This window comes from Aythya fuligula, chromosome 5 (assembly GCF_009819795.1).
Source record: "Aythya fuligula isolate bAytFul2 chromosome 5, bAytFul2.pri, whole genome shotgun sequence".
In the NCBI taxonomy this organism is placed as follows: domain Eukaryota; kingdom Metazoa; phylum Chordata; class Aves; order Anseriformes; family Anatidae; genus Aythya; species Aythya fuligula.
The window spans coordinates 31,862,679-31,887,470 of NC_045563.1; the positions used below are offsets into that span (position 1 = coordinate 31,862,679).

At 38.2% G+C, this 24,792-nt stretch overlaps 1 protein-coding gene and 1 non-coding gene across 3 annotated transcripts in view; both read left to right on the plus strand.

Annotated features, from left to right (window-relative positions):
- The window catches only part of CKAP5 (cytoskeleton associated protein 5), a 47,988-nt gene that overhangs the window by 19,182 nt on the left and 4,014 nt on the right, over positions 1 to 24,792 (plus strand). Inside the window, exons 13-43 of one of the 2 annotated variants that reach the window (XM_032187640.1) lie at positions 221 to 403; positions 1,304 to 1,417; positions 2,574 to 2,684; positions 3,908 to 4,000; positions 4,290 to 4,475; positions 4,941 to 5,035; positions 5,684 to 5,741; positions 5,827 to 5,952; positions 6,306 to 6,442; positions 6,612 to 6,786; positions 7,325 to 7,438; positions 9,322 to 9,450; positions 10,097 to 10,291; positions 10,646 to 10,781; positions 12,278 to 12,366; positions 13,569 to 13,694; positions 14,385 to 14,534; positions 14,798 to 15,001; positions 15,249 to 15,384; positions 16,196 to 16,389; positions 18,122 to 18,294; positions 18,510 to 18,533; positions 19,430 to 19,603; positions 20,054 to 20,174; positions 20,874 to 21,053; positions 21,335 to 21,522; positions 21,948 to 22,023; positions 22,826 to 23,014; positions 23,093 to 23,230; positions 23,769 to 23,852; positions 23,946 to 24,105. In XM_032187640.1, coding sequence (XP_032043531.1) covers positions 221 to 403; positions 1,304 to 1,417; positions 2,574 to 2,684; positions 3,908 to 4,000; positions 4,290 to 4,475; positions 4,941 to 5,035; positions 5,684 to 5,741; positions 5,827 to 5,952; positions 6,306 to 6,442; positions 6,612 to 6,786; positions 7,325 to 7,438; positions 9,322 to 9,450; positions 10,097 to 10,291; positions 10,646 to 10,781; positions 12,278 to 12,366; positions 13,569 to 13,694; positions 14,385 to 14,534; positions 14,798 to 15,001; positions 15,249 to 15,384; positions 16,196 to 16,389; positions 18,122 to 18,294; positions 18,510 to 18,533; positions 19,430 to 19,603; positions 20,054 to 20,174; positions 20,874 to 21,053; positions 21,335 to 21,522; positions 21,948 to 22,023; positions 22,826 to 23,014; positions 23,093 to 23,230; positions 23,769 to 23,852; positions 23,946 to 24,105 — 4,258 coding nt within the window. The remainder of the gene's footprint in view (positions 1 to 220; positions 404 to 1,303; positions 1,418 to 2,573; positions 2,685 to 3,907; positions 4,001 to 4,289; positions 4,476 to 4,940; positions 5,036 to 5,683; positions 5,742 to 5,826; positions 5,953 to 6,305; positions 6,443 to 6,611; positions 6,787 to 7,324; positions 7,439 to 9,321; positions 9,451 to 10,096; positions 10,292 to 10,645; positions 10,782 to 12,277; positions 12,367 to 13,568; positions 13,695 to 14,384; positions 14,535 to 14,797; positions 15,002 to 15,248; positions 15,385 to 16,195; positions 16,390 to 18,121; positions 18,295 to 18,509; positions 18,534 to 19,429; positions 19,604 to 20,053; positions 20,175 to 20,873; positions 21,054 to 21,334; positions 21,523 to 21,947; positions 22,024 to 22,825; positions 23,015 to 23,092; positions 23,231 to 23,768; positions 23,853 to 23,945; positions 24,106 to 24,792) is intronic. The other variant, XM_032187642.1, reaches the window with a different exon arrangement.
- Positions 20,224 to 20,334, plus strand: LOC116490416. The gene has a single exon (XR_004253373.1). It is a non-coding gene; the product is annotated as a small nucleolar RNA SNORD67 (small nucleolar RNA).

Genomic DNA, 24,792 nt, shown 5'->3' on the forward strand with positions numbered 1-24,792 from the left:
CTTTAACTTTCAGTACCTAAACTGTATTGATATGCTGTCAGTGCACCTTTTCATTCTTAGATACAGTATCTGTTTGGTTTAAAGACCTGTGGAGTGGCATGTCTTTTTTTTTGTTTTGCTTGGTTCTGTAATGGTTTTTGTTTGGACACTGTACATCTAGTTGTGGTAGCTGAACAGCTTTTTTTTTTTTTTTTTTTTTTTTTTTATAACCATTTGGCAGATTAAAGAGTGTGCTGAGAAGGTAGAACTGGTTTATGGTAAAAAGACAGGAGGAGCTGCTGAGAAAAAGGAAAGCAAACCTGTTGCTGGAAAGACCCCTGCTCTTTCAGGGACTGCTGCTGATAAAGAAACAAAAGATGCAGCAGCCAAACCAGGACCACTGAAAAAAGCACCTGCTGCGAAGGTAAGAGATTTTCAAGAGGTTGTTGATAAATGTATTTGTCTGTGATTGTATAGACATATGTTGAAGTTAAAAGGTGGACTGTTGAACATCTCCTTCCAGTGAAGAATCACTGTGACGAAAATGTCCTTGTGTAGGAGTTGGTGAGCCTAATAACAAAAGGAATCTGGGACTTTCTGATCAAGTACCTGCTGAAATCTCAGGGCTTTTTATCATACTAAACATAAGCAACAAACTTTATACCAAATTTTAATAATGAAATAATAGTAGACCACTGGAGGCAATCGGGTGAGCCTCATATGTGCTTTGTGGTGGCGTAGTAATATTTGGCTCTTTTTATAAATAGCAAGGTTACTACTGAAATGTTGTGTTCTCTTAAGTGTTTGTTATCGTAAGTAACTTAAACCATTAGCCTGTATTATTTTAAAACGGTTATTTGGATTTTAAGAATTGATTTAAGCATCCCAATAGATATTTCTAGTGCTGTACTTCTCCAGGTGGGAATCCTGGGAGTGAATAGTAGAATAGATTGTATTTTTTTTTTTTTTAGTATTTATTAATACTCTAACATCATTTTTCCAGGCTGCCAGTCACAGATTTAATATCTAATCTGTATCTATAGGAAAATGCAGGGATGAGTTCACGAGTTCCTGAACCTTCACAAATGCATACATTCTTTCCCTTTTCATCTGTCTTGCATGTCCCTGTACTGTACCTGGTCAGAAAGCAATGTATGAACTAAATAAGCTGTAACGTTGCCTGTAACAGTTATGGTAACAGATTGTCTTCTAAATGCATCTTCTGACATCAGAATGTATAGATGTGGAAAACCAGCAATTCATTTGGAGTCTGATGAGTCAGAGACCTGTTTGGTCTTGGCTAACTTGCTTGTTTCCTTTCTAGCCTGGGGGCCCACCCAAGAAAGGCAAGCCAGCTGCAGCTGCGGGTATGGGAGGTGCTGGGGCTAAAGGCAAGAAGGCTCCCGAGACCAAAGAGATATTTGAATCAGAGCTCTCAGTAAGTATCCCCCTATTCTCTGAAATACAAAGTGCTTTATGCAAGTAGTTGATCAGTTCTGCAGCTACTAAAATTATTTTCACAGAAGTTGGGGTATTTTTGTTGGACAAGGAAAAGCAGTGCACTCAAATAAATGGAAGTCATAACCAGTAAAATGGATGTTTGATATATTCTGGTAAATTCACACTTGTTCTACAGGCTGTTGTTGGTATCAGGTTGTGTAAGACAGTAAATACTAAATCATGCTAATATCATGAGGGATGTTATGTTGCCTCTGAACTAGGAACAGATAAAGGCAGAGATAGAAACACTTTTAATGTAACTGCATATGTGATTTGCTGCAGGGGTACTAACTCAAATTTATTCTATATTATTCATAGTAAGTTGAGTCAGGAAAATGTTTAAATTTTGCGTGTTAATTGAGCCACTCATATAGTTTATAGATATGGGTTAGACACTGTTTCTACTTTTCCTAGAAAAACTTTCCTACTGTATCGTCTTGGTAGATTACCTCATTCCCCTCATCTGTGGGTAAAACAGTAGTAAAGCTATAAAGGTCTGATTTACTGCTTTACTAGATCTACGGGCAAGGTTTTTGGATTGTCAGTTATCTTTATGGTGTTAAGTACTATTACTTTCTATTATACCCTGTTTACATTATACAACACAAAATAAGGATACAGTTCTTGAGGGTAATGCAGACACCAGTGAAACAAGGGAATTTTATCTTGTTTCACATACTAAACTTGACTCATTTTGCTAAAATGGATACATAAGATGTATTCTACCATTTGCCTTTATCAACCCTCAGTTTGTTGCTATGAACGTTTACCCACGCTTCCATTGAAATTACCTTCAAAATTTTAGTTTACTTTTACTGTAGCTACCTGCTGTCATTTTTGACTGCTTATACTTCTCAGGGATTATTCTTCTGTTGCAGTATGACTTAACAGCCTCCCAAATTCATAAGGCCCCTAAACTGTATCCCATACAAAATATTTCAGTCTACAACAGAACTTATGATATGGTGACTTGCATTTTGTAAATGCACTGCAGGGCAGGGGTCATTCCAGCATCTTATCTGCCCTTAAGGCTGCAGCCTGCTGTATCGTGGGATCCTGCAGGGTATGTTAACCTTGTTCTGTTCTGACTGCAGATAGAAGTATGTGAAGAGAAAGCTGCTGCCGTCCTTCCAGCTTCTTGTATCCAACAGTTGGACAGTGGTAATTGGAAAGAGAGGCTTGCGTGCATGGAGGAGTTTCAGAAGGTGAGTTTGCAGCAGTTGATAGGAGGAGAGGTGAAGAAGGAGAAAGCAAAAAATGTAATTTCTTCAGCTTTTTAGGCCTGGTAGTTCTTATAAAAAGGCATAGCAGAGTCGTGATATGTCAGCACAGTAGTTCTTCAGATAGATTAAACAATGTTTGCAAAAGATAAGTGGTTTATGTTTTAAACTAGTTATTAATCTATAACTATAGCACAGTAAGTGTCTAAGTTTTTAATGTAGATATGCTTTTGTCAAAAGTACTTGTATGTGTATTGAGGATGCATACAGGTATCTTTAAAATACTATGCAATTCTAAAGCTTAGTGTCAAAGATAGCTAGGCTTAAGCAAAGGCTTGCAATTATTTTGGCAAAAACACTTGCAAGTACCTGTTGACTGAATGTTAAGCAGCAATTGATTAATAAACGTAATAATGATGGAAATAAAATTTCAGTTGGCAAATAGCTGATGTTTGAAGCCTATGATGACATCAGCCTAAATAGCTGGTAGTGAATACTTTGTGTAGTTGCAAATAAGCGTGATGTCACATACAACTAGAACAGGAAGCCTGGCTACTGTATAATACCGTAAGATCATTGAGAGATCACATTCAAAAAGCCATCAATTGCAGATGTACAAATAGTTCATAACACTGCACCGTAGTTGCTCTTGCATTTTAATATTTTAGTTGAAAAGGTCACTAACTGAAATCGGAAACAGTGACTGGCTGCACTGAAATGCTGCTGCAGAAGCCAGAGTAGTTTTACTCAAATGTAAAGATATTATGGTTTCATTGGAAGGTGTTTATTCTCTCTTTTTTTGAATGGATGAGTCTAACAACAACTACAGCTAATTTAGGTTATGTTCAAGCTTAATCTGCTTTCTAGTCAGGCCACTTATTAAGTGTTAAATTCCCAGGGCTGGAATGGCCAATAGGTGCTTCTAAGTACGCTTTTTAAAGAATATACAAAGTGTAGCAATATGAATACTGTCACTTAAATGGCTTTGCACATGTAAAATGGACTACGTGTGGAAATGGGCCTTGTGGTAAGGCTGTTCAGGTCGATTGTTATGTTCAGAGCTTCTGCAACTTAGTCCAATGTTAAGAAAGTTACAGGACAGTTGAGGTAACTTCACTTGTGTGGGTGTTTTGTTAGGTGTTTGTTGTTGTTGTTGTTGTTTTTGCACTGTTCATGATGGACTGGCTAACTTAATATTTATCCTTCAGGCTGTTGAGCTCATGGAAAGAAGTGAAATGCCTTGCCAAGCTCTAGTAAGAATGCTGGCCAAGAAACCTGGTTGGAAGGAAACAAACTTTCAGGTAATACATTTTATTTACATTAACTAACAGTAATGGACTGTTAGTTACTGTGAATTGCCTTTCTAACTAACTGAAAGGCCCTAGCTGCATGTACATCACTGATGACAATCTTAGTACATATATAAAGCTGCTGAGCTTTATATATATGTAGTACATATGTACTATGTATAATATATCGTTTAAATATAATTATAAAATTATATAATATTATATAGTTATAACTATAATTTTTAAAAGGTCTTAAAACATGAAAACATGAGTGACTTCCTTGCTGCTATGAACGTTGCAGGTGATGCAGATGAAGCTGCATATAGTTGCATTGATTGCACAGAAAGGAAACTTCTCCAAAACTTCAGCACAGGTTGTGCTAGATGGTCTCGTAGACAAGGTTGGTGATGTGAAATGTGGGAGTAATGCAAAAGAAGCCATGACAGCGATAGCTGAGGCATGTCAGTTGCCATGGACTGCTGAGCAGGTGAGTGAATAGTAAAGGTATTCTTCCAGTAAAGGCAGAAATACTATGTGGGATATTTTCAGTCGGAGGAATAACTCCTAAATCTTTGATTTATTTATTTTGTGTTTTCTGGAATTAATTTGCTTTCAAGGTATCTCTTGAGGTAGCAGTTAAATAAACCTTAATTCAAAAGAGGTAATAGCAAGGTACTGACTTACTTGTTGAGATATTGTCAAAACAGTTAAACTTGCATAGCACAGGTGATCTCCAGCTGCCTTTTAGTACTTCTGTAACCTCTGGGTCACTTCAGCTGCAATCATATTATGCTGTAGTGACACAACAAGTTCTGGCTTGCTTATTATGCTAGCTGTTTTGGTTTATTTGCCCTGGCTTGTTTTTTTCTTTGCAGGTATTTTAACTCATTTGTTGCAGTGCTTAGTCACCTGGCTTGTCAATGAAAATTCACATTTAACTCTTCTGTTCCAGGTTGTGGCTACGGCTTTCTCTCAAAAGAATCCTAAAAACCAGTCAGAAACCTTGAACTGGCTCTCAAACGCGATCAAAGAGTTTGGCTTTTCTGGGTATGTCTTTTAAGTAAATTGGCAAGAGCAGCTTGAATGAAACTATTTCTTATATTGGACTGAGAATCTGTTCATCCTAATAAGTGCAAATGCACTGAACTTTTGTTCCCTCATCTGTAATGCTGGCTATATCAGTTGCCTTTCCAGCTCTATATGTGTAAATAAAAGCATCTAACTTCAGTAATAAGATACGATCCTTTATCACTACTCCATTCTCACTGGATGATCCTGAGACAGGTCAACAAAAGAGTACCTTTTATTATGCACCTGTATATCAGGTGCTTAAATGATACTGGACTTATCCTTTGGGATTTGAGTCCTAGCAGTTGTGTGGGTGTCATAGTTTAAGAAAATGTACAGCTGTAATAAATGCAGTCTTTGATGTAAAATATCCTAGGTTTACTGTACTGACATTCTTATTAGGTTATTTCCAAAACCTGTCTATTTCAGTATCTTTTTAAATAGCTACCATCTGCATTGTACCCGGGATATTATACTGTGCAAATATTTTCTGCTTCTAAGTCATTTGTATGTATCTGGTTTATTCTCATTGCATTATTTTAATCTGTAGCATGTTGTGATGATTTTGTTTCTCATTGGTGTTTGCTGTGTTGCGTTTTACTCACGGGAGCATCTTTTTCCCCACAGACTGAATGTCAAAGCTTTCATCAGTAACGTGAAGACAGCTCTTGCTGCAACTAACCCAGTAAGTAAATTTACAATTTTAATACTGACTTTTTTTTTTTGGTCCTTAATTGGAAGACTGAGTGCTTTTATCATCTTTCTGACAGGCTGTAAGGACTTCTGCCATTACCCTGCTGGGAGTCATGTACCTTTATGTGGGGCCTCCTTTGCGAATGTTTTTTGAAGATGAGAAGCCCGCCCTTCTCTCCCAGATAGATGCAGAATTTGAAAAGGTATGAAGTCTAGCACTCTTAATAACAAGTACCATTAAAACTAAAACTACTTGGAAACTTCAGTAGTTGGAATGTGTAGTAAAACTGTGGTCTAACCTGTGTTTTTGTAAATGAATCAAACTTCTGAAGATAACCTGCCAAAGCAGCTGCAAACACACAGTGTGTAGCTTGGTCAATAGTCTATTTTTTTTATCCTATGACAGAATTAAAAAGCTTCTGGTTTTGGGGGTATCATTATGTTCTAGAAGTCTGTTACACTGAGATAGCATATTTGGGTCTTGCAACAGTCTCCGTTTTTCATGTCAAATGAAAAACTCTAAAATAGCAATTTCTGTCTTTTGTGTTGCTTCCAGATGCAAGGGCAGACAGCACCAGCCCCAACTCGTGGCATTTCCAGGCACAGCGGAGGCAGTGGGGATGATGGTGAGGAAGAGGAACAGGAGGATGTTGGGAATGATGTTGTGGATCTCTTGCCAAGAACAGATATTGGGTACGTTAGGGTTCTACAGCTTGAAGGCATATTTGCCCTGCAATTCAAAGCTTGCTATTTCTAAGCACTTCATAAGCAGATATCTGTGTTGTTAAAGGGCTAAATTACTAAAAAAAACACGTAGCAAAGAAAATGGGCTTTTTACTACTTTTTTTTTTTTCTCTTACAGTGATAAGATCACAGCTGAGCTAGTGTCTAAGATTGGGGATAAAAACTGGAAGATCCGAAAGGAAGGTCTAGATGAAGTGACGAGCATAATTAATGATGCTAAGTTCATACAGCCCAACATAGGAGAACTTCCAGCTGCTTTGAAGAGTCGTCTCAATGACTCCAATAAAATCTTGGTATGTTATTTGAAATCCTATTTCAACTATTTACAGCATAGAACTACAGACAAGATATTTCTGAACCTTGCTTATGGTTCACATCTATTAATAATGTCATGAAATGAAGAGTTTGAAACCAGTGAACAGCGTATTTACAGATTATGTGCTTTCCCATTCTTACAAACATTTGTCTTTGCAGATTTTTATAATGTCTTTGGAGAAAAAAAAAAGTCAAAAAGGGGGAAAGTTTACCTCTGTACTCAGAGTAATGTAAGCAAACTCGAAAAAAAAAAAAGTTGCATTGCTTTACTTGTGGCAAAAAATAAGTCTCTTGTTTCAAACATTTTTTTGCTGAACTTGATTGGAATTTACTTAATATAGAAATAACTTTTGCCTGTTTGTGTGATGAATTTGAGGTCTGGAAAGGATATAGTTGAGTAGGCATTCTAAAGTAAAAGCCTAGCTAAACAGCAGTGTTGCTTTCCCCATATGACTTGGAGTTTTGTGCAGGTGCTTGTGGCTGTAGTTTATTCCAAGCCTTTCTGTTTATGTGCAGGTGCAACAGACGCTGAGCATTCTTCAGCAGCTAGCAACAGCAATGGGCCCCAATATCAAGCAGCATGTGAAAAACCTGGGCATTCCTGTCATTACAGTCCTTGGAGACAGTAAGGTAGGACACTCGAGACCTCTTTCCTTTTTGCCTTTCACTATCTAAGCTATGTCTGAGAATAACTATATAGGCTATAGTATTTAGCCTTGCTTTTGAGACACAGATGGTAATTTGTAAGCTAATGAAGAAGTTTTAAAGTCGTGGTGCTGTTGGACTTTTCTTGGGGCGTGGTTCTTTCTTAAATGACAGCTTATTATCAAAATAACAATTTCTACCTTGTTATATATTCTGAGATATATTTTACTGCTTGTGAATAAATGCAGTCAAGGTTGTGCTTCAACTTTAAATGAAACAAAATGACTGTATGTAGATGTACTTTTGATGCTGAAAATATACCACTTGACCAAACAAACCTGATTAGCTTTTAAAGTTGCTTGTTAGTACTCTTCTTTTCGTTTATCAATGTGGATTCCAGTGCACCTTGTCTAGTTATGTAGGAGACCTTTGAACTGGAGGTAGAAACATGTCACTGATGACCAACACCAAAGCTTGTATAATGTTAGTGTGGAGCTTGTCAAGATACAGTGTCAAAATCAAAGCTAGGACCATGGGAAAGCTATTTTGAGGAGTTAGGGAAAGGAGGCTTGGTACGATGCCAATGTCTTGTGCCAGAATTCACAGGCAATTATCAGAGATGGTGTACTTCTGATGTTTCTACTCTGCATGTGAGTAGGGAAAAAGAACAGAAAATAGGCGACCAGCCTGAAGCTGAAAGTCCTAATAGCAACAGAAGCTATCACTTCGAAAGCTTCCAAAGATGTGTGTCAGAACTAGATTCCTACCAAAATACTTTGCTGTTGGTAGTGCCCATAGGAGAAAGGCTCTTGACACAGTCTGCATTTCTGTGCAGAAGAATGGTCTTGCCAGTACCTCCCCCAAGCTCAATTTTGAGCCGAATTGCCAGGAGATTAGAGCAACTCTGCTGGAGGCCAACGCTTACTCAGCATAGACTCAGCAAGCACCTTCTAATCCTCCACAAGCATATAGGATTCTTTCCCTCCCTTGCTTGAAGAAAGCTGATCATCACTCTCTAGGAAAAGGAAACTGCTCCTCTGTCTCAGTGTTACGGATCTTCCTGCTTGTAAGGAGCCTATATATCTGAAAGCAAGAGAAAACAGTTTACAAGCTGTGATGTTCATGCATCTACTAATGAAAAATCAAAATGTGTTCTAGTCTGCTAACAAGCTATCCTGAAATTTAAAGTACAACATGCGCATATTGATGTATGCCAACATGCATTAGCACATTAATGCTCAATGTGTCTGTATCCTTGGTACTGGCAGTGTATGCATTGGTGCTTCTCTTATTTTACTGAAGGGGCAAAAACTCTAAATTACTGTGCACGTTACTCCTATTTATATAAGACTTGCGCCTTTTGGTTGTTTGATGCTGTTCTAAAGTAGTCTGAAGATGGAAAATGAGTAAGAGTAGAGGGCTCCCCTATTCCTGGTTCGACTTCTGCTCACATGTATCCTAAATAACAGTGCCCTGCAACTAATAACAGGTTCTATAACCCACTTGCCCTGATTTATGAACATGCTACATCTATCTTTACAATTAGATAAATCATTAACCTTATTCTTTAGCTAGGAAACTAAGCTAAAGGAGACTCCCAAACTCTCATCAATGAATGGTAGCAAGTTCAGAGTGCTTCTAAGGATGCCTTTTGTCCTTTTTTACTAAACTACTACTAAAAAATGATAAATTAGTATGATGCAATTTGTTCATTTCTGCATCTCATAGCATTACTAAAAATAGGTTCTTCTGAATATTAGGTTTCTCGAGCAGTAAAGAGAAGGTTTCAAAGCCTATAACCTAGAATCTTCTGTTGTAATCTTCTGACCCTTCTTTAGAATTATTCTTCTTAAATCTTTTTGTTACAGAATAATGTTCGTGCTGCTGCGTTAGCAACTGTGAATGCCTGGGCTGAACAAACAGGAATGAAGGAGTGGTTGGAAGGTGAAGATCTATCTGAGGAACTCAAAAAAGAAAATCCGTTCCTAAGACAAGAGGTAGGCTTCTGCTAAGTAAACATCTCCACATGTGCATGTAATCAAGATAACCTTACTTACAAAGGAATATGTTCAATTAAGCAGACTGACATTGCATAATACGACCGTTACATGGGTAAACAAGTAACTCTGTTCTTACTGACAAAATGTCAAACTTCACAAGGCTGATGAGCTGTCACCCCTGCATGTTAGCCGTAATTCAGATTTCATTGCCTCCCAAATGGAAAGTTTGCCTGTTTTGATTACCCTTTTGTTTTTTTTCTAATTAACCCTATGGTGATGAAGACCTGAACTGAACTGGAGGCATTAATAAATTGAAGTGAATGAAGTGCAACTTATTAATCAGCTGTGCTAGCTGAAATTACAATGCTTTTTTTCAAAAGGAAGAAACAGCTCAAGCAGTCTTAGCTAACCAGGCTCCAAATTTTAAATTAGCTGCATATTGACATACTGTACTCATTTTTTTTAAACTGCTGATATTAAAGTTCACATTAAGAATGTTTGTCTGAACAGATGTTGTAGGGCTTTGTTCTTTTTGTGTGTGGAGATGTGAAACACTTCTACAACTGAGCTGCTCTTTGGCTTATGCTAGGTGTTCCAAATAGCAGCAAGCACTTCCCTAGAAACTTTTTATTCTTTCTTTCAGCTGCTTGGTTGGTTAGCTGAAAAGTTGCCTACCCTCCGTGCTGTTCCTTCTGACCTGCTCTTGTGTGTGCCTCACCTCTACTCCTGTCTTGAAGATCGAAATGGGGATGTGCGTAAAAAGGCACAGGATGCCTTGCCGTTCTTTATGATGCATCTTGGATTTGAGAAGATGGCAAAAGCCACCAGCAAGCTGAAGGTATTGTTGTCACTAAGATTAGATAATGTGACCTTGAATAGTGGATATTAACAAGTCACACTCACAATCTCATGACTTGATGTCTTCGGTCATTAAAAGCCTGTCTTCAGTCCCTTTGAGTTCAATGCAAATAGCATCAGGATTGCTAGTTCACGTTTCCTATAGGTCCTGCAGAAAGAAGCTAACGGATGACATGTGCTTTACCTCAGAACAGAAATATCTGAAAATATAATGTTTTAAGATAAGCATCGTGGAAGATGCTAACTAGAGAGTGGTACTGTTTGCCTTGTCTGTAGCATGTATTAGCATCGTAAAACTTCCATATCCGTTACTTTTTCCCCCTCTGTTCTCTAGCCAACTTCCAAAGACCAGGTACTGGCCATGCTTGAGAAAGCCAAGGCCAACATGCCAGCCAAACCAGCTCCTGCTGCTAAAGCATCTTCCAGAGTGGGTGGGGGAGCAGCTCCAGCCAAATTCCAACCTGCATCAGGTAACCTCTCGAGTTTTGGGAAATGAGCAATAGAAGGGTGGGTTTTCCTTCCTTTAAGTAAATTTATTGGGTTAAATAGCACTTTGAAGTTTGATTATATTTTTTGAGAGCACAGGTTCAGTAAAATTGATTCTCTAATTGATTTTCCCAGCTTGGGACTACATAAAAAGGAGTTTTATTTGCATGATCTGAGCATTGGAATTAGTGGATAAGCTTACAATTACTGTATTAAGTTTGAGATAGTAGGTCAGTCATCTGCAGGGAAGAGCTTTTGGCTATATATGGATATTACTAACTGCGGTATGCCATTGTAGAGTTTGTTGTAGACATTCTTTTTAGATTGATAAGCAAGTTGTTTTGAAGGTAACTTTCGGAAATACTCTTTACACAAAGTCTGTGGTCTGGACTATTACTAAAAACATGGTTTCATAGGTTCAAAGACAAGGGTGTCAGTGGAATATTAACCTGGAAATCTGTTTTAATATTATGTACCTGTATCTAAAGAAACAGAACAACACTAAAAAAAAAAAAGTCTGAACTTTTGAACAACAACAACAAAAAAGTTAAAATCTTGGTCCTTCTCAATTTCTAAATTAACTTCTATTGATTTAGTACTATGCATTTCTGAAAGAGTATCCTTGCAGAGAATGACTTGATTACGCTTGCATTTACTCAAACTTCTTCAGTGCATGCAGGCAAATTAATAGTCTTACGTATCTGTTTCACGGAGCTTAAGTTTTGAGGTTTCCAGGGAACCTTTTTGTCAAGACCACTTAACAGGAGAAGGAATTTCAGCGTAGTTAGAGTTGCAAACAGCTTTGTGCTTCAGTCAGTTGTGCCTGCGGTTCTGGTCAGTCATGCAGTTGATTTGACTTTCATTGTAGGAGGGTGTGGGGTTTCTTCTTGTTTTCGTTTTGTTTGCTTGTTTTTAAAATCGTTCCATACAACTGTCTGCGAGCTTCTCTTTGAAAATATCTGTGGTATCGAAAATAAAAAATGGCTTAATTGTTATGCTAAAATCAATTACCAAAAAATTCTGTGACAACACTTAAAAATTATCTGGATGATCTGTCCAGTGTAGTTTACTGTGGGGCTACTGGAATGCTTGTGCTGACACAAGGGAGAGGGTGACAGGATTGGGTTACAGGGGATTAGAAGAAGCAGTCCTGCATTATCTCCTTCTTAGGGTCAGCTTGCCTGCTCAAACTGAGGACAGCTACAGCTTCGGACATGAGCACACACAGTACATCTGCGTGCATGTTTTTAAACCTATTTTGATAATGACAAATTTGACATAGTATGATTTTAATTGAGAACTTTGTACGCTAACATGCAATAGAAGGAATTTCTTTTACACATTTGAAGTCCTCAGATGTCAGTGTGACAAAGGCATTATTATCTTCATCAACATTTTTTCTTCTCTGCTAAGGACGGAAAACCAGCACTGACCTAAAATAGACTTGCGTGTAGTTTGAAATGGTCTGTTGTTTTTCCAGCTTTTGCTGAAGATTCAGGGTCCAACACCATGGAATCCAAGCCTGATCCCAAAAAAGCCAAAGCAGGAGGTGCCTCCTCTAAAGCTAAGGTATGCTGATTGCATTTTGTATGAAATCGGTTCAATTAAGTTAGTAGATGTAGTTTGTTAACGTATTATAAGTTTAAAAAAAAGAGTATAGCCCTTGCTAGGGACTGCATTTACTAAGAATTATTGTGATTGTCTGATTTCTGAAATTGTGTTCCCATATCATCTACTTCATCACTATTTTTTTGTTATTAACTGTTGAATTAGTCTGTTGGCACAAATGCAGTTTTGTGAACAGCTTACTCCATGTTCTGAATATGCTTGATGTCTTTGGTTTCATGCAATTGAGAACTCACTATTTCTATTGCAGTTCCAACATTATACTTGGTACAGTAGTTTTGAGCCCATGTATTGGAAGAAATTAATCTCTCCTTTACAGTAGGGTGCATAAAATGCGCTCTCACACAGGAGAAGGAAGATGCTTAAATGCATAGTAATAGCCTCAGCTGTGGCTTACATTTGAATTGTGGTTAGGTGTTTCTGCTTTGTTACAGTAATTTTTCTGCTATTAATTTTTAAACGCAACAACAAAAAGAAAACCTGTTCTACAGTCCTGTTGCCTCCTTTGTTGAAAGTAATGCTGTAATGAGATCAGTTTTGATACAGGTCCAGATTTATGACAGAAAAGAATGAATCAAACTTTGAAGGATATTATAGGCTTGCCTAGGTTAATACGTTTATCTGTCAAAACTCTGATGCCAGAATTAATGCCTCTGCTGTGAACTCATAGGAATTTTGGAATAGTAGCTCTAGTGAGTAAATCTTTCTAACAACAAAGCCTTTTTTGTGGCTTATTTACAGCAGTCAGATGTTAATAGCACTATGTCCAAGGGCAATACCAGCCTGTCCAAAACTAATACAAGCCTCAGCAAAGGCAATACCAGTCTGGCAAAGAACAAATCTGTCAAACAGGTACCACGTTGGGTTTTAGGGATGTGTGTGGGTGACTAGTGCACTGGTTGAGTGACATGTCATATTTCACGGAGTACTATTGCGCACATTGTCATGGGTATTGCTTCCACAGCAGCAGAGCACGTACTTCTAAAATTCTAATCAATGTTACTCTTCTAGTTTCTCTCTGGCTCTTGTACACCTTGGCAGCATGAGGTTGGCTGGTATCTAACGCTTGCAATTGCTTGCCTAAGGCATGTATGTGTCTTGCATTGCCTCTTAAAACCTTGTGTTTGTGTTGTGTTTTTTTTCAGGGTGTACAGGGGAAGAAAGTATTAAGTAAGCCTACTTTGAAGGAAGATGATGATAAATCGGGTCCTATTTTTATCATAGTCCCAAATGGGAAAGAACAGAGAATGAAAGATGAGAAAGGTCTGAAGGTGAGGAAAAAAAAATGGATGTATTCACCTGTTTTGAAGTAGTATAACCTCATACCTTCCTTTTTGTTCTGGTACTTAGTTAAACATGCTAGGGCATGAAAGTACTAGGCTCTGTCCATCCTTTGGATTGACTTTTCTACTGTCTGGTTGACTTTCACAGGTCCGTATCAGTCTTACTGTGGTGTTTTTGTTTTTCCTGAATTTTGTGCATTCTTGTAAAACACAAAGGCCTTTTTACAACTTCATTCAGTGGAGAACTCTCTCGGGTATCAAGTTAATCGACTGTTTTCACATAACTAATTCTAGAGTTGTAAGATCCACTGTAAATTCTTCATGCTTGTTTTTTTTTAACAGCACTTCTTATAAAGCCTGTCTTATCCGTGGAAGTTCTGTTATTTAAAACACAGGGTTTATCGATTACTTGCTAGTGAATAGGCCTATTTTGCCTAAAAACAACCATTTAAAGTAACTGGTAATAATTAAGGTAACAGCCTAAAGATAACCACTCTACATAATCTTTCACATAAGCCAAGATGAGGAAACACCACCAAACTTTTCCCCACTGCCTTTTGATGATGAGAAGACTTTGAAAACAGATTCTGAAGCAATATTAAAAGCAATGCAACTTGCAGGTTATTTCAAGAACAGAAGGTACTGCATGCTTTGAGTTCTAAATGCTGGCTTTTGTAGGTGTTAAAGTGGAATTTCACTACTCCTCGTGATGAATATATTGAGCAGCTGAAGACTCAGATGTCCAGTTGTGTGGCCAAATGGCTACAGGATGAGATGTTTCACGCAGACTTTCAGCACCACAACAAAGCACTGGCTGTTATGATTGAGGTAAGTTTGGATCTGTGATAGTGGATGACAACATATAAAATTATTCCTTACTGTTTCTTGAGAGAGGAAAAAATGAGTTAGTTCACTGGAGACTTCATAGAATTTCAGAAAGCTGTACAAGGTAAAAGTGAGCACTTGAAATTTTAGGAGTCAACCAGTAAAAGTAGACAGTTTTAACAGGCATAACTTTTCCTTATATCTGCCATCTTGAACAGAGTTACACTTTGCACAACCTCCTTTTTTTCTTTTCCTGTCACTTCAAGCATTTGGAGAGTGAAAAAGATGGAGTCATCAGCTGCCTGGATCTGATCTTAAAGTGGCTGACCCTGCGGTTCTTCGATACCAACACAAGTGTTCTCATGAAAGCACTTGAGTACCTCAAATTGCTTTTCAATTTGCTGAGTCAAGAAGAGTATCACCTTACTGAAAATGAAGCATCCTCTTTCATCCCATATCTCATCCTAAAGGTACTTTTCATTGTTTAAGTTAACCTTATTTTTTGTGGGAAACATAGGATGGCGTCAAACACCTCAGTAATTTGTTCTTTTTGAATATATCGCACATCTGACTTTAAAAGGCATTTGCAAAACCATTCTTGATGCAAAAACCTTTTTTGGGTTTTCTTAACATTATTTAGACTGTCTCATCAATGGTAAGATGAGGCTGTTGAAAATGTTACGTATTTTCCACACACATGCCAATCTTTTCTTCTAGGTAGGAGAACCAAAAGATGTCATCCGCAAAGATGTCCGTGCCATTCTGAACAGGATGTGTCTCATATATCCAGCCAGCAAGATGTTTACTTTTATCATGGAGGGGACAAAATCTAAAAACTCAAAACAGCGTGCAGGTGGGAAATAGCATTATGAACTGAGCAATTGCAAGTAGTTCAAACTGTATGGTTTAGTATTCCAAAAAGCCAGCATAACTTTTGGTGAAACATGAGATTTGCCCTGTATGTAGAATTCTGTGCACTTGCAAATAATCCTTACGGGGTGTAGATTTTAAAGGAGAATAATCTTTATTTTGTGTCTTTGGGAGGTACAACAATCTGTTAAATTACTATCAATGTTAAGATAGTCTCCCTTGAGTATGCTTGTCTTAATAAAATAGTACTAGGGAGAATGGTGATGAGAATATTGTCCAAGTGACTAGGGGACTCGGATAAACTGATCAGAACTTTGAAAAGAAGTATCTCTACACTGCACATCTGTCTTAATTATATTTTGGGAATTATTTATCATATGGTGTTTGTGTAGTTCAGACCACTCTGGTCACCTTAGGGATATCTCATCCTGATATAACTAGAGAGTTAAATTCTATGCATAAAACAACATTGTAAGCTCACAACTGTCTAAGCTACCTAGATGTAAAGTTAAACATCACATTGCTTGTATATGGTAATAGGAAATATTTGCAATGGTATGGGGATGACCGACAGCTCTAACATGCTATCTCTGTGCCACTTGCCCCATGAATCACCTGGAGAGTGTGTATCTATCAACAGGGAGGGCAAAAATTACTGTTCTGATAAGAAATTCAGCATTGTGATTCATGCTTCTCTACAGTGAACATTCAAATTGTGCAAGCAGCACAGAAATCTGAGGGCTCTCTTCCCAGCAGCTTTAAATTTGCATGTGTGTGTCATTTTCTTCCTCTAGAGTGCCTGGAAGAGCTTGGATGTCTGGTTGAATCATATGGCATGAATGTATGCCAGCCAACTCCAGGGAAAGCCTTGAAAGAAATGGCAACTCACATTGGTGATAGGGACAACACTGTGCGCAATGCTGCACTGAACACCATTGTGACTGTCTATAATGTTCATGGTGACCAAGTATTCAAGCTGATTGGAAATGTAAGTGTAACTGGAAATACGTCCTTTTGTTCAAATCCATACGCTTGCGTAGGGATTTGCACTGTTTTTCTTGTGATGGGTCATGTTACATTTTGCTGTTGGTGTCAAGAGCATTTTTGTTATGTTGGGAATAACTTGCTATACCATAGATACCCTAAAAGTTGATTATTTTTTTTCCTGACTGTGAAATTTATAACCTGGTTGCTCATGAATGAAAAGTAAAATTTGCAGAAATGAGCAAAACACTGACCTTTAATAGGAATTAAGAAGTTTGTAAGGAACAACTTGCTACAGAGTTTGGAATCCTTGTGATTTGAAATGAGATTTGGATAAACTTGGCCAAAAAAAATGCTAGTTGTTGAGGCTTCCTCAAGTACTTGGCTTGCTTTTTTTTTTTTCCTATGCCTATCTCCACAAGCTGTTTAGCAGCTGAAGTCTGGTAAGTTTGGTTTGTTTGCTTTATCTTACTGCACTTACGTGTTGAAGGTCTGTGCCAGTCCTGTGTAGCTTTGTATTGCTGTTGTTTTGTTTTCTGGAAATCATATTTATCCATGTTATATAAATGCAGCAGAAGTTAAAGGTAGCAAAACTCAGTTTCCAAAATAAGCTGGTCCCCCATTCTCGAGCGGTGGAAAGCCAGTTTCTTGAGTTTTCTACAATTGTTGTGCATAACAGATCAGGTATCCTGAATTCTAACTTGAGTCAAGAGCTTTTAGACCACTTTCTCCTGTTCTGTTCTCTGAATTTGCGGTCTCTCTCAATAATGTTTTTAGCAACACTTAAACTGCTGGGAATATGATGGTAATGAGCAGGGAAACAAGGCTGTTGACTCCACACTCCCTTTCTGGTTCCTGAAGTAATTCAGGATGCTATATTGAAATTGGTTTAATGTGATTCTCTGTTACTTTCACTAGTAGCAATCTCTATGTGAAGTAATGCTGCATTTTCTTCAACCTGTTAGATTCACTTCTTATTTTAGATCTCTTGTTCGGAGTGCAGTCTGCCTCCTTTTGAGTGTTATGTTGCATAGTCCATTTCCAGATTTTCGAGGTTAAGAAAAGAATTGCTGTCAGCTTCAGAATGCCCTGCCTAGTCCCTATATCCACAGCATTTCAGAAAGGTTTATACATCTTATAAGTGCTGGAGAGTACCACCCACAAAAATGTCCAGGCTACTTTTGCTCAAATGTTGTTACTGGTAATCCTCAGTCCTGTAGATAAGCATATAAATATGCTTCTTATCACCGCAAGAGTTGCAGCATTCAGTTGGCTTACCTTGTTTTCACGTTGAGTTATGGGTACATTCAATAGGCCAGCTCTAGAAGGACCCTGGCTTTTGTGACAGGGTCCACAGTGTTAAAACATTGACTGGGCTTCCTAACAGGGGATATGGATATGTGAGTGGGTAGTTTGGTTTTTCAGCAACACGAGCAACAGTTAGAAGTACATGGTAGTGCCAGGGTTTGAATTCAGAATGACTTGTTTCTTGGAAACTGTGGACTAGAACTGGCTGTATTCCATATTACAGCTTGTTAACATGGGTTAATTTAACACCTTCAGGAGTATCTGGTAGCACAGAGTGGCCCTGACAGAGTGCTGCTAAATGGTGGTGTTGAGCTACCCTTGGTATTATGAAATCTAAGTCTGAGGTAGTAAGCGTATACCTCCTATAAATGACCAAGATTTCTAAATTCAACACAACTCAAACTAAGTGAAAGCATTATTTTTTGTAGCTATCAGAAAAAGACATGAGCATGCTGGAGGAGAGAATAAAACGATCAGCCAAGAGACCATCAGCAGCTCCCGTGAGACAAGTAGAGGAGAAACCTCAGCGTGCTCAAAACATCAGCGCTAATGCTAGCATGCTGCGGAAGGGACCAGTTGAGGACATGTCTTCCAAACTCAAGTATGTAATGATACGTTGTGGTCTGCAGCTGGTATAGTATGTGTGCTAATATCATGTCCAGCAATGTTATTTTAGTTCTTGTATCATCATCTTTGCATGTTGTGAAAATTGGCCAAATAATTTAAAGCAAAATGTCTAAAATTTTTTTTGTCTTGTCTGTCTTTAAATCTTTCTAAATGGTCTTGTGCCTTTTTTCACTGCTTCTCCATGGACAGAATTATGTATCGCACTTATAGGATGTAAGTACTGCCCACTAACTCCTTGGTAGCAAGGCTCTTATCTTTTAATTTCTATCCTGGTCATGCCTTCCTGTGGGTGACAGGTTTATCAAGGCTGACTCTAGGTTATTTACATTCTCTGATCTAAATGAAAGTAAGGAACAAAAAATACATGTTTCTACAAAGCTAACTGTAGATCAAAGTGCAGGCAGACATGGCACTTTGGCTAGGTAGCTGTTGAAAATGCTGGGAGAATTTAGGATTACACGTTACATTTGGTGTTTACTGAGCCCTGTTCTTGTTAGGGCAGGCAAATAGTGCAGAAGTGGATGAGCATGTGTGAGTCATGGAGCCTGGAGCAACAGTACTAGAAACAAAAGCTCAGAAACAGTATTTCTAACACTTGCTTGTTATCTTGGAATAAAAGTCCCTGTTGAGAATCACGTACTAGAACACTTCTGTTGAAAGATATACTACAAAACATTAGTTCTGAAGGACAATGAGAGTCCTACATTCAGTTAAGCTTGCAAGATTCCCATATGCATATGCATCCTATTCATCAGTTGAAAAAGCCCCCCATGAAACTTAACTCTGTATTCCATTCATGCTACTTTAAGCTGTGCTGGAACACTTTCAGAATGAACCAGTGTGTACCTAACACTGCTGTAGGGGGGTTTCAGGTTGTATTACGAGCATTACTAAGAAGGCAACTAGCAGCTACTCTTCTGACCCTATTAAAAAAATGTTTTAATAAGGGGAATAGCAAAGGGGATTGATTATTAAGGGGCTCGAATAAAATCATATCTCCAAAATCTGTGCTATTCTATTATGAGAACTTTAGGGCTACCAGTGGATGCTAGTGCTAGTACTCATGCCTGTTGTATATACAATTAACACCTCTCTCCTGGTTTCTGTAGCCAAAATCGCAACATGGGCGGTCACTCTGAGACATCACATGCAGTTCCACGGGAATTCCAGCTGGATCTTGATGAAATTGAAAATGACAATGGTCCTGTCAAATGTGAGATGCCAGCACTTGTACAGCACAAACTAGATGACATCTTTGAGCCAGTTCTGATTCCTGAGCCCAAGTGAGTCTAGTTGCATCTCTTTAATGAAGTCATAGGGCTACTTGAAACTATTTTGAGAAGCTGAAATGACCGTGCTGGTTTGTACATTCAAACCTCTTTACATAACAATGCAAACAGTCAACTAGTTCGAAGATAGATGTCAAAGTGACAGTAGGGGGTACTGTTCTAAAGTCTGGATAAGTTTTTTTTTCTAATAAGAAGAGACACTGATTTCTGTTCATTTTTGTATTTTACATGTTTTTTAAGACAATATTGAGTTTCTAAATGTATTATCAGTGTCTTTACATAGTGCAATAGACACGCTACAAATGATTTCTGCCTTCAGTGTCCCCTGTGAAGATGAAATCCTTCTCTCTTGTCTCTAAACTGTCACTGGGGAATAGCAGTTCAGTACGAACCAGAACTCTTTGGAGAAAGGGTAACAAAATCTTGTTTTCTTCAACTGTTTAGGATCCGTGCTGTGTCCCCACACTTTGATGACATGCACAGTAATACAGCTTCTACTATCAACTTCGTCATTTCCCAAGTAGCCAGTGGTGATATAAATACAAGCATCCAGGCTCTGGCCCAGGTAAGAGAACTAAGGTAGCAACTACTCATACTGTATTCAACTATTTATCTGCGAGAGTGATGAGCTGCACTCTGGTGGAGCGACTGTGTCGGGTGACATGGGCTCTGCTCAGAATCTCCCTGATGACAACACTAAGTGCACAGGGGCCATCTGACTCGCTTTAGCAATAAAAATTTTGCTTGATCAAACTTAGAGAAGCACTAAGGGGGAAAAAAAATCAGTACGTCTTTTGGTTTTGTCAAGTGTATGTATACCTATGCTAAAAGTTCGAAAAAGCAGACTTGGAATGAGGCTTAACTTTTAAATGTAAACTGTTTTGCAGGTCCTCAGCAAAAGAATTTTGTATTTTCCCTCATAGCTTTTATGTGTTTATAGGGTGGCTTTAAATATGTAGAAGTGTTTTTTTTCTGGAAGATTTTATGAAGCTGTTAATTCCAGAATCTGTAATGCAGCATGTAATGTTCTCATTTGTACAGGATAGAACTGCAGCTCTATAAAAGAGAAATACTTTGTATTGGGATTAGCAATAGAAATTTGTGGTTACTGGTTTCAGGTAAAAGCTTAGAACAGAAATGCCTTGACAAATAGATTGGAAGGGCAAGACCTTTCTTACAGAAATGTTTTCAAGTTACAGTTATTTTGCACTGTTTTCAGTATGTTGACTTCACTGTACTTGGGTGTTTTGTTTTTAAATCTTAGATTGATGAGGTCCTCAGACAGGAGGACAAAGCAGAAGCAATGTCTGGACATATTGACCAATTTCTAATAGCTACGTTTATGCAGCTTCGGCTAATCTACAATACACACATGGCAGATGAGAAGCTAGACAAAGATGAAATAGTGAAACTTTACAGCTGTATTATTGGGAGCATGATATCGGTAAGGCTTTAACCTACAAATTAATGAGAAAAGCAAGTGATCTCTGTGTGGAAGTTGCAGGCAAATGGACCATCTGACTAATTCCTTACCTTTTGAGTGCTTAGTTGGGGGTTGAAGTACATTCAGAAGTCATTTAGTAGAAGTAACCTCCCTAGTTGCATTTTTATTGTTTAATGTTGAGGGGTGGGGCAGGAATGTCAAAGGATTAGGTAGTGTGGTGAAATCCTTATATTGAAGTATTTCATGCAGGGAAATCTTCTAATCTTGTCCTCAATTGGTAGCTATTTCAGATAGAGAGTCTGGCTCGAGAGGCTTCTACTGGTGTACTGAAGGACCTAATGCACGGTCTTATCACATTAATGCTGGATTCTCGGGTTGAAGACCTCGAGGAGGGTGAACAGGTCATCCGATCAGTCAACCTCTTGGTAGTGAAAGTTCTGGAAAAGTCTGATCAGACCAACATCTTAAGGTATATTTTGAACAAGAAAAAGGAAGTTACAAACTGTGATTACTGCTTCTCTTCACCTGTTCTTCTGTGATCTAATTGTGCTTGTTAGTCATTTTATAAGGAAAGAATGATGTATATAAAATTGTTGAGTTAGTTAATAAAGAGTTGTCATTGATTGTTGGTGGCAGTCAGAGCGTGACTGCACAATCTCTACTGCTGAAGGCAGGTTAAGTGAACTAGCTTAGTGCAATTCTGTGTGCTTGGTAGGTCAGCATACTGCCTCTTAAACTCCTGTAAAGTACTGGAAAGAAAGAGCTCTTACACAACATGACATAAACTGCTGGACTAGCCCCAGTCTCTAGTGTGATACTGTGTTTGGGAACTGGCATCTTATCTGTGTGTAGCACTTCCCTGTGTAATTCTGTTACTGAATTTATTCATTCTAGTGCTTTGCTTGTTCTGCTCCAAGACAGTCTACTAGCAACAGCCAGCTCTCCTAAGTTTTCAGAGCTTGTCATGAAGGTGAGTCTTTAATAGAGATTTCAAACTCCAAAACATTTGGTTTATCTGAATCAACAACCTAACTTTAAAAAACAGATATATTTAAAAAAAAAAAAAAAAAAAAGTGACCATAAATTGAAATATTTCTTATAATTCTATTAAATGTTACATGCAGTGACTTCATTGTGTATGCTAAGCTTACATCTGCTAATAGTCACATCCACTAATAGTTCGCAGAAGTTTGTGTGTAAACTCCCTACAGAGGAGTCACCTGCTGGATTTATTTGCTTAGGCACAGCACGGTACTATGCATTCAAAGAATCCCAGGCTGGAGCTGGCTTAAATTTAGGCAGAAGGGACACACAAATGTGTGCATTTATTAGTATGGATGTAATTTTTTTTTCTTTATCATACAACACCCCTTTGTAACTAGCATGGTTTAGGGAACTAAGACTGAGTTCTTCTCATTAAAAATTTAATAAGGCTAAACCTGAAAGCATGTTGTTCAGATGTACTTAGTATGCATGCATTATCTGCTGACACTTCTTAGCACAAAGCATTCAGTCTCCTGTTACTGGTAGTGAGGTCAGCACTAACGCATACAGTTTTATGTATTGTTGCTAAAGAAGGACCTGGACATGGTGCAGCTAGTTACAAAGACTGTATGTACCAGTTAAACAAATTTTGAGAGACATGCTGCATGTGTCAGGGTATGTAGTAGCAGAGTGAAATGACTCATTGATACTTCTGTATAATCTGCTCTTAAAGTACTTAAATGCTTCTTCCATGAGTTGTCTTGCTCTAAGTAAGCCTGTCATTCCAGTGTCTGTGGAGAATGGTGCGTCTTCTTCCGGAAACTATTAATAGCATCAATCTGGATCGGATTCTACTGGATATCCACAATTTCATGAAGGTCTTTCCCAAAGAGAAGCTGAAGCAGTGTAAGAGTGAGTTTCCTATAAGGACACTGAAGACTCTGCTTCACACCCTGTGCAAGCTGAAAGGGCCCAAGGTCAGAGACAGTGCTAGTTATTTGCTTTGAAATTGGATGTTAATGTGTTCTATAAAGTTTTTGCCTGTTTTTCTTCAGATCTTAGATCACTTAACGATGATAGACAACAAAAATGAGTCTGAGCTGGAGGCTCACCTATGTAGAGTAATGAAACACTCCATGGACCAGACTGGAAGCAAAGCTGATAAGGATACGGAAAAAGGGGCTTCTCGCACAGTAAGTAACAGAAATGTGATGGTGGGAAGAGGGAATGTAAGGCAATTTACTCAAGGAACAAGCTTAATGACTGTGGAGTATGAAGTAGTACTTACTTGTCCAACATACAACAAACGTTGGAAGTGCTTTCCTAGTTCCACTTCTATGGTGGTTTTGGGAACTTAGTGTGTTTCTGTTATATGCACACAATATTCAGGTGATTTCAGGATCAGATGGTCTCTGAGACATTCAGGTATGCAGCACAGGCTTGATACTGCTTGTTACTGTACTTCATCTGCGAACAGCTGACACTGCCCAAAACAGGTTTTAAACACTGGTCTCTTAGAAGCATGCTTACAGCTTGATGATGTCTTTACTCTCATTCTGTGTAAACAGTGGCTATGCAACAATCCTAGTCACCTCAAGGTTTTCTTCATCTTTGAAGCTCTGTATCCAGCTAACGGGTTTGAGCATACTGTGGATTTGTCTAGCTGCCCTTTATTTTTAAGAGAAGTTTATATTATTCATGTTGTTTAGAAGTTTCCCTTTATTTATTTAGGAGGAAAAAGCTTCAAAGGCCAAAGTGAATGATATTTTGGCAGAGATATTTAAGAAGATTGGCTCCAAGGAGAACACTAAAGAGGTAATTGGTCTCTTCCTGCAAGGAAGAAGGCATGATGCATTAGAATGGTGTATACAGCAGTTGTAGTAATACACAGGAACTCTTCTCTCCCAGGGTTTGGCAGAGCTATATGAATACAAAAAGAAATATTCTGATGCAGACATTGAGCCCTTCCTGAAAAACTCATCTCAGTTCTTCCAGAGCTATGTGGAAAGAGGCCTCCGGCTGATAGAAACAGAACGGGAGGGGAAAGGACGCATTCCTTCTTCTACAGGTATATTTTATAGCAACACAATTTGATTTATGAGAAGCAGACATCATACAAGGAGAGCAGTTGCATGTGCCATGTTAAATATTTGAAATTTTTATGGTATTCTGAAGTAATTTATGTATTCTCTTAGCACTTGCGTTGCTTCATGAGGCACCGTTTGCAGAGACTACACATTTTTTTGTTTATAAGAAAGTTGTTATAACCATTGTCACACTGCATCGAAAATATCTGAAAGGCGCTTGATAAAACAGCTGTTCTAATTTGTTTTAATTTGTCTTGTACTGTGTATTAAACATTAGCATATGTTTCATGTTTCTGGTATCGAGAATTGTTTCTGGAAGGCATACAGCTGGTTTGTAACAGCAGCAGCTGTCAGGTTCTCCTTTCACCTTTTCATTACAAAAACGGTACGGCAGGCTTTTTGCTGGAGCTCTGCTTGTTATGGAATTTGAAAGTTTTAACAGATGTCTCCTTTTCAACAAGTAAACTTCTATATGGTATAAATTACTGTTAAACATGCTTTAAGTTTTAGTGAGTATTTTCGTTGCAGATAAGTACAAATGACTAATGCAGTGTTAGAGAGGAATGTGACAAATGATTAGCTAACAGTAAAACCTGATACAGTCTGGCAAAACTACACTTATTTCTTCAAGTATCTAACTGTCCTGTGAGATTTTAATCTTCAGCTAC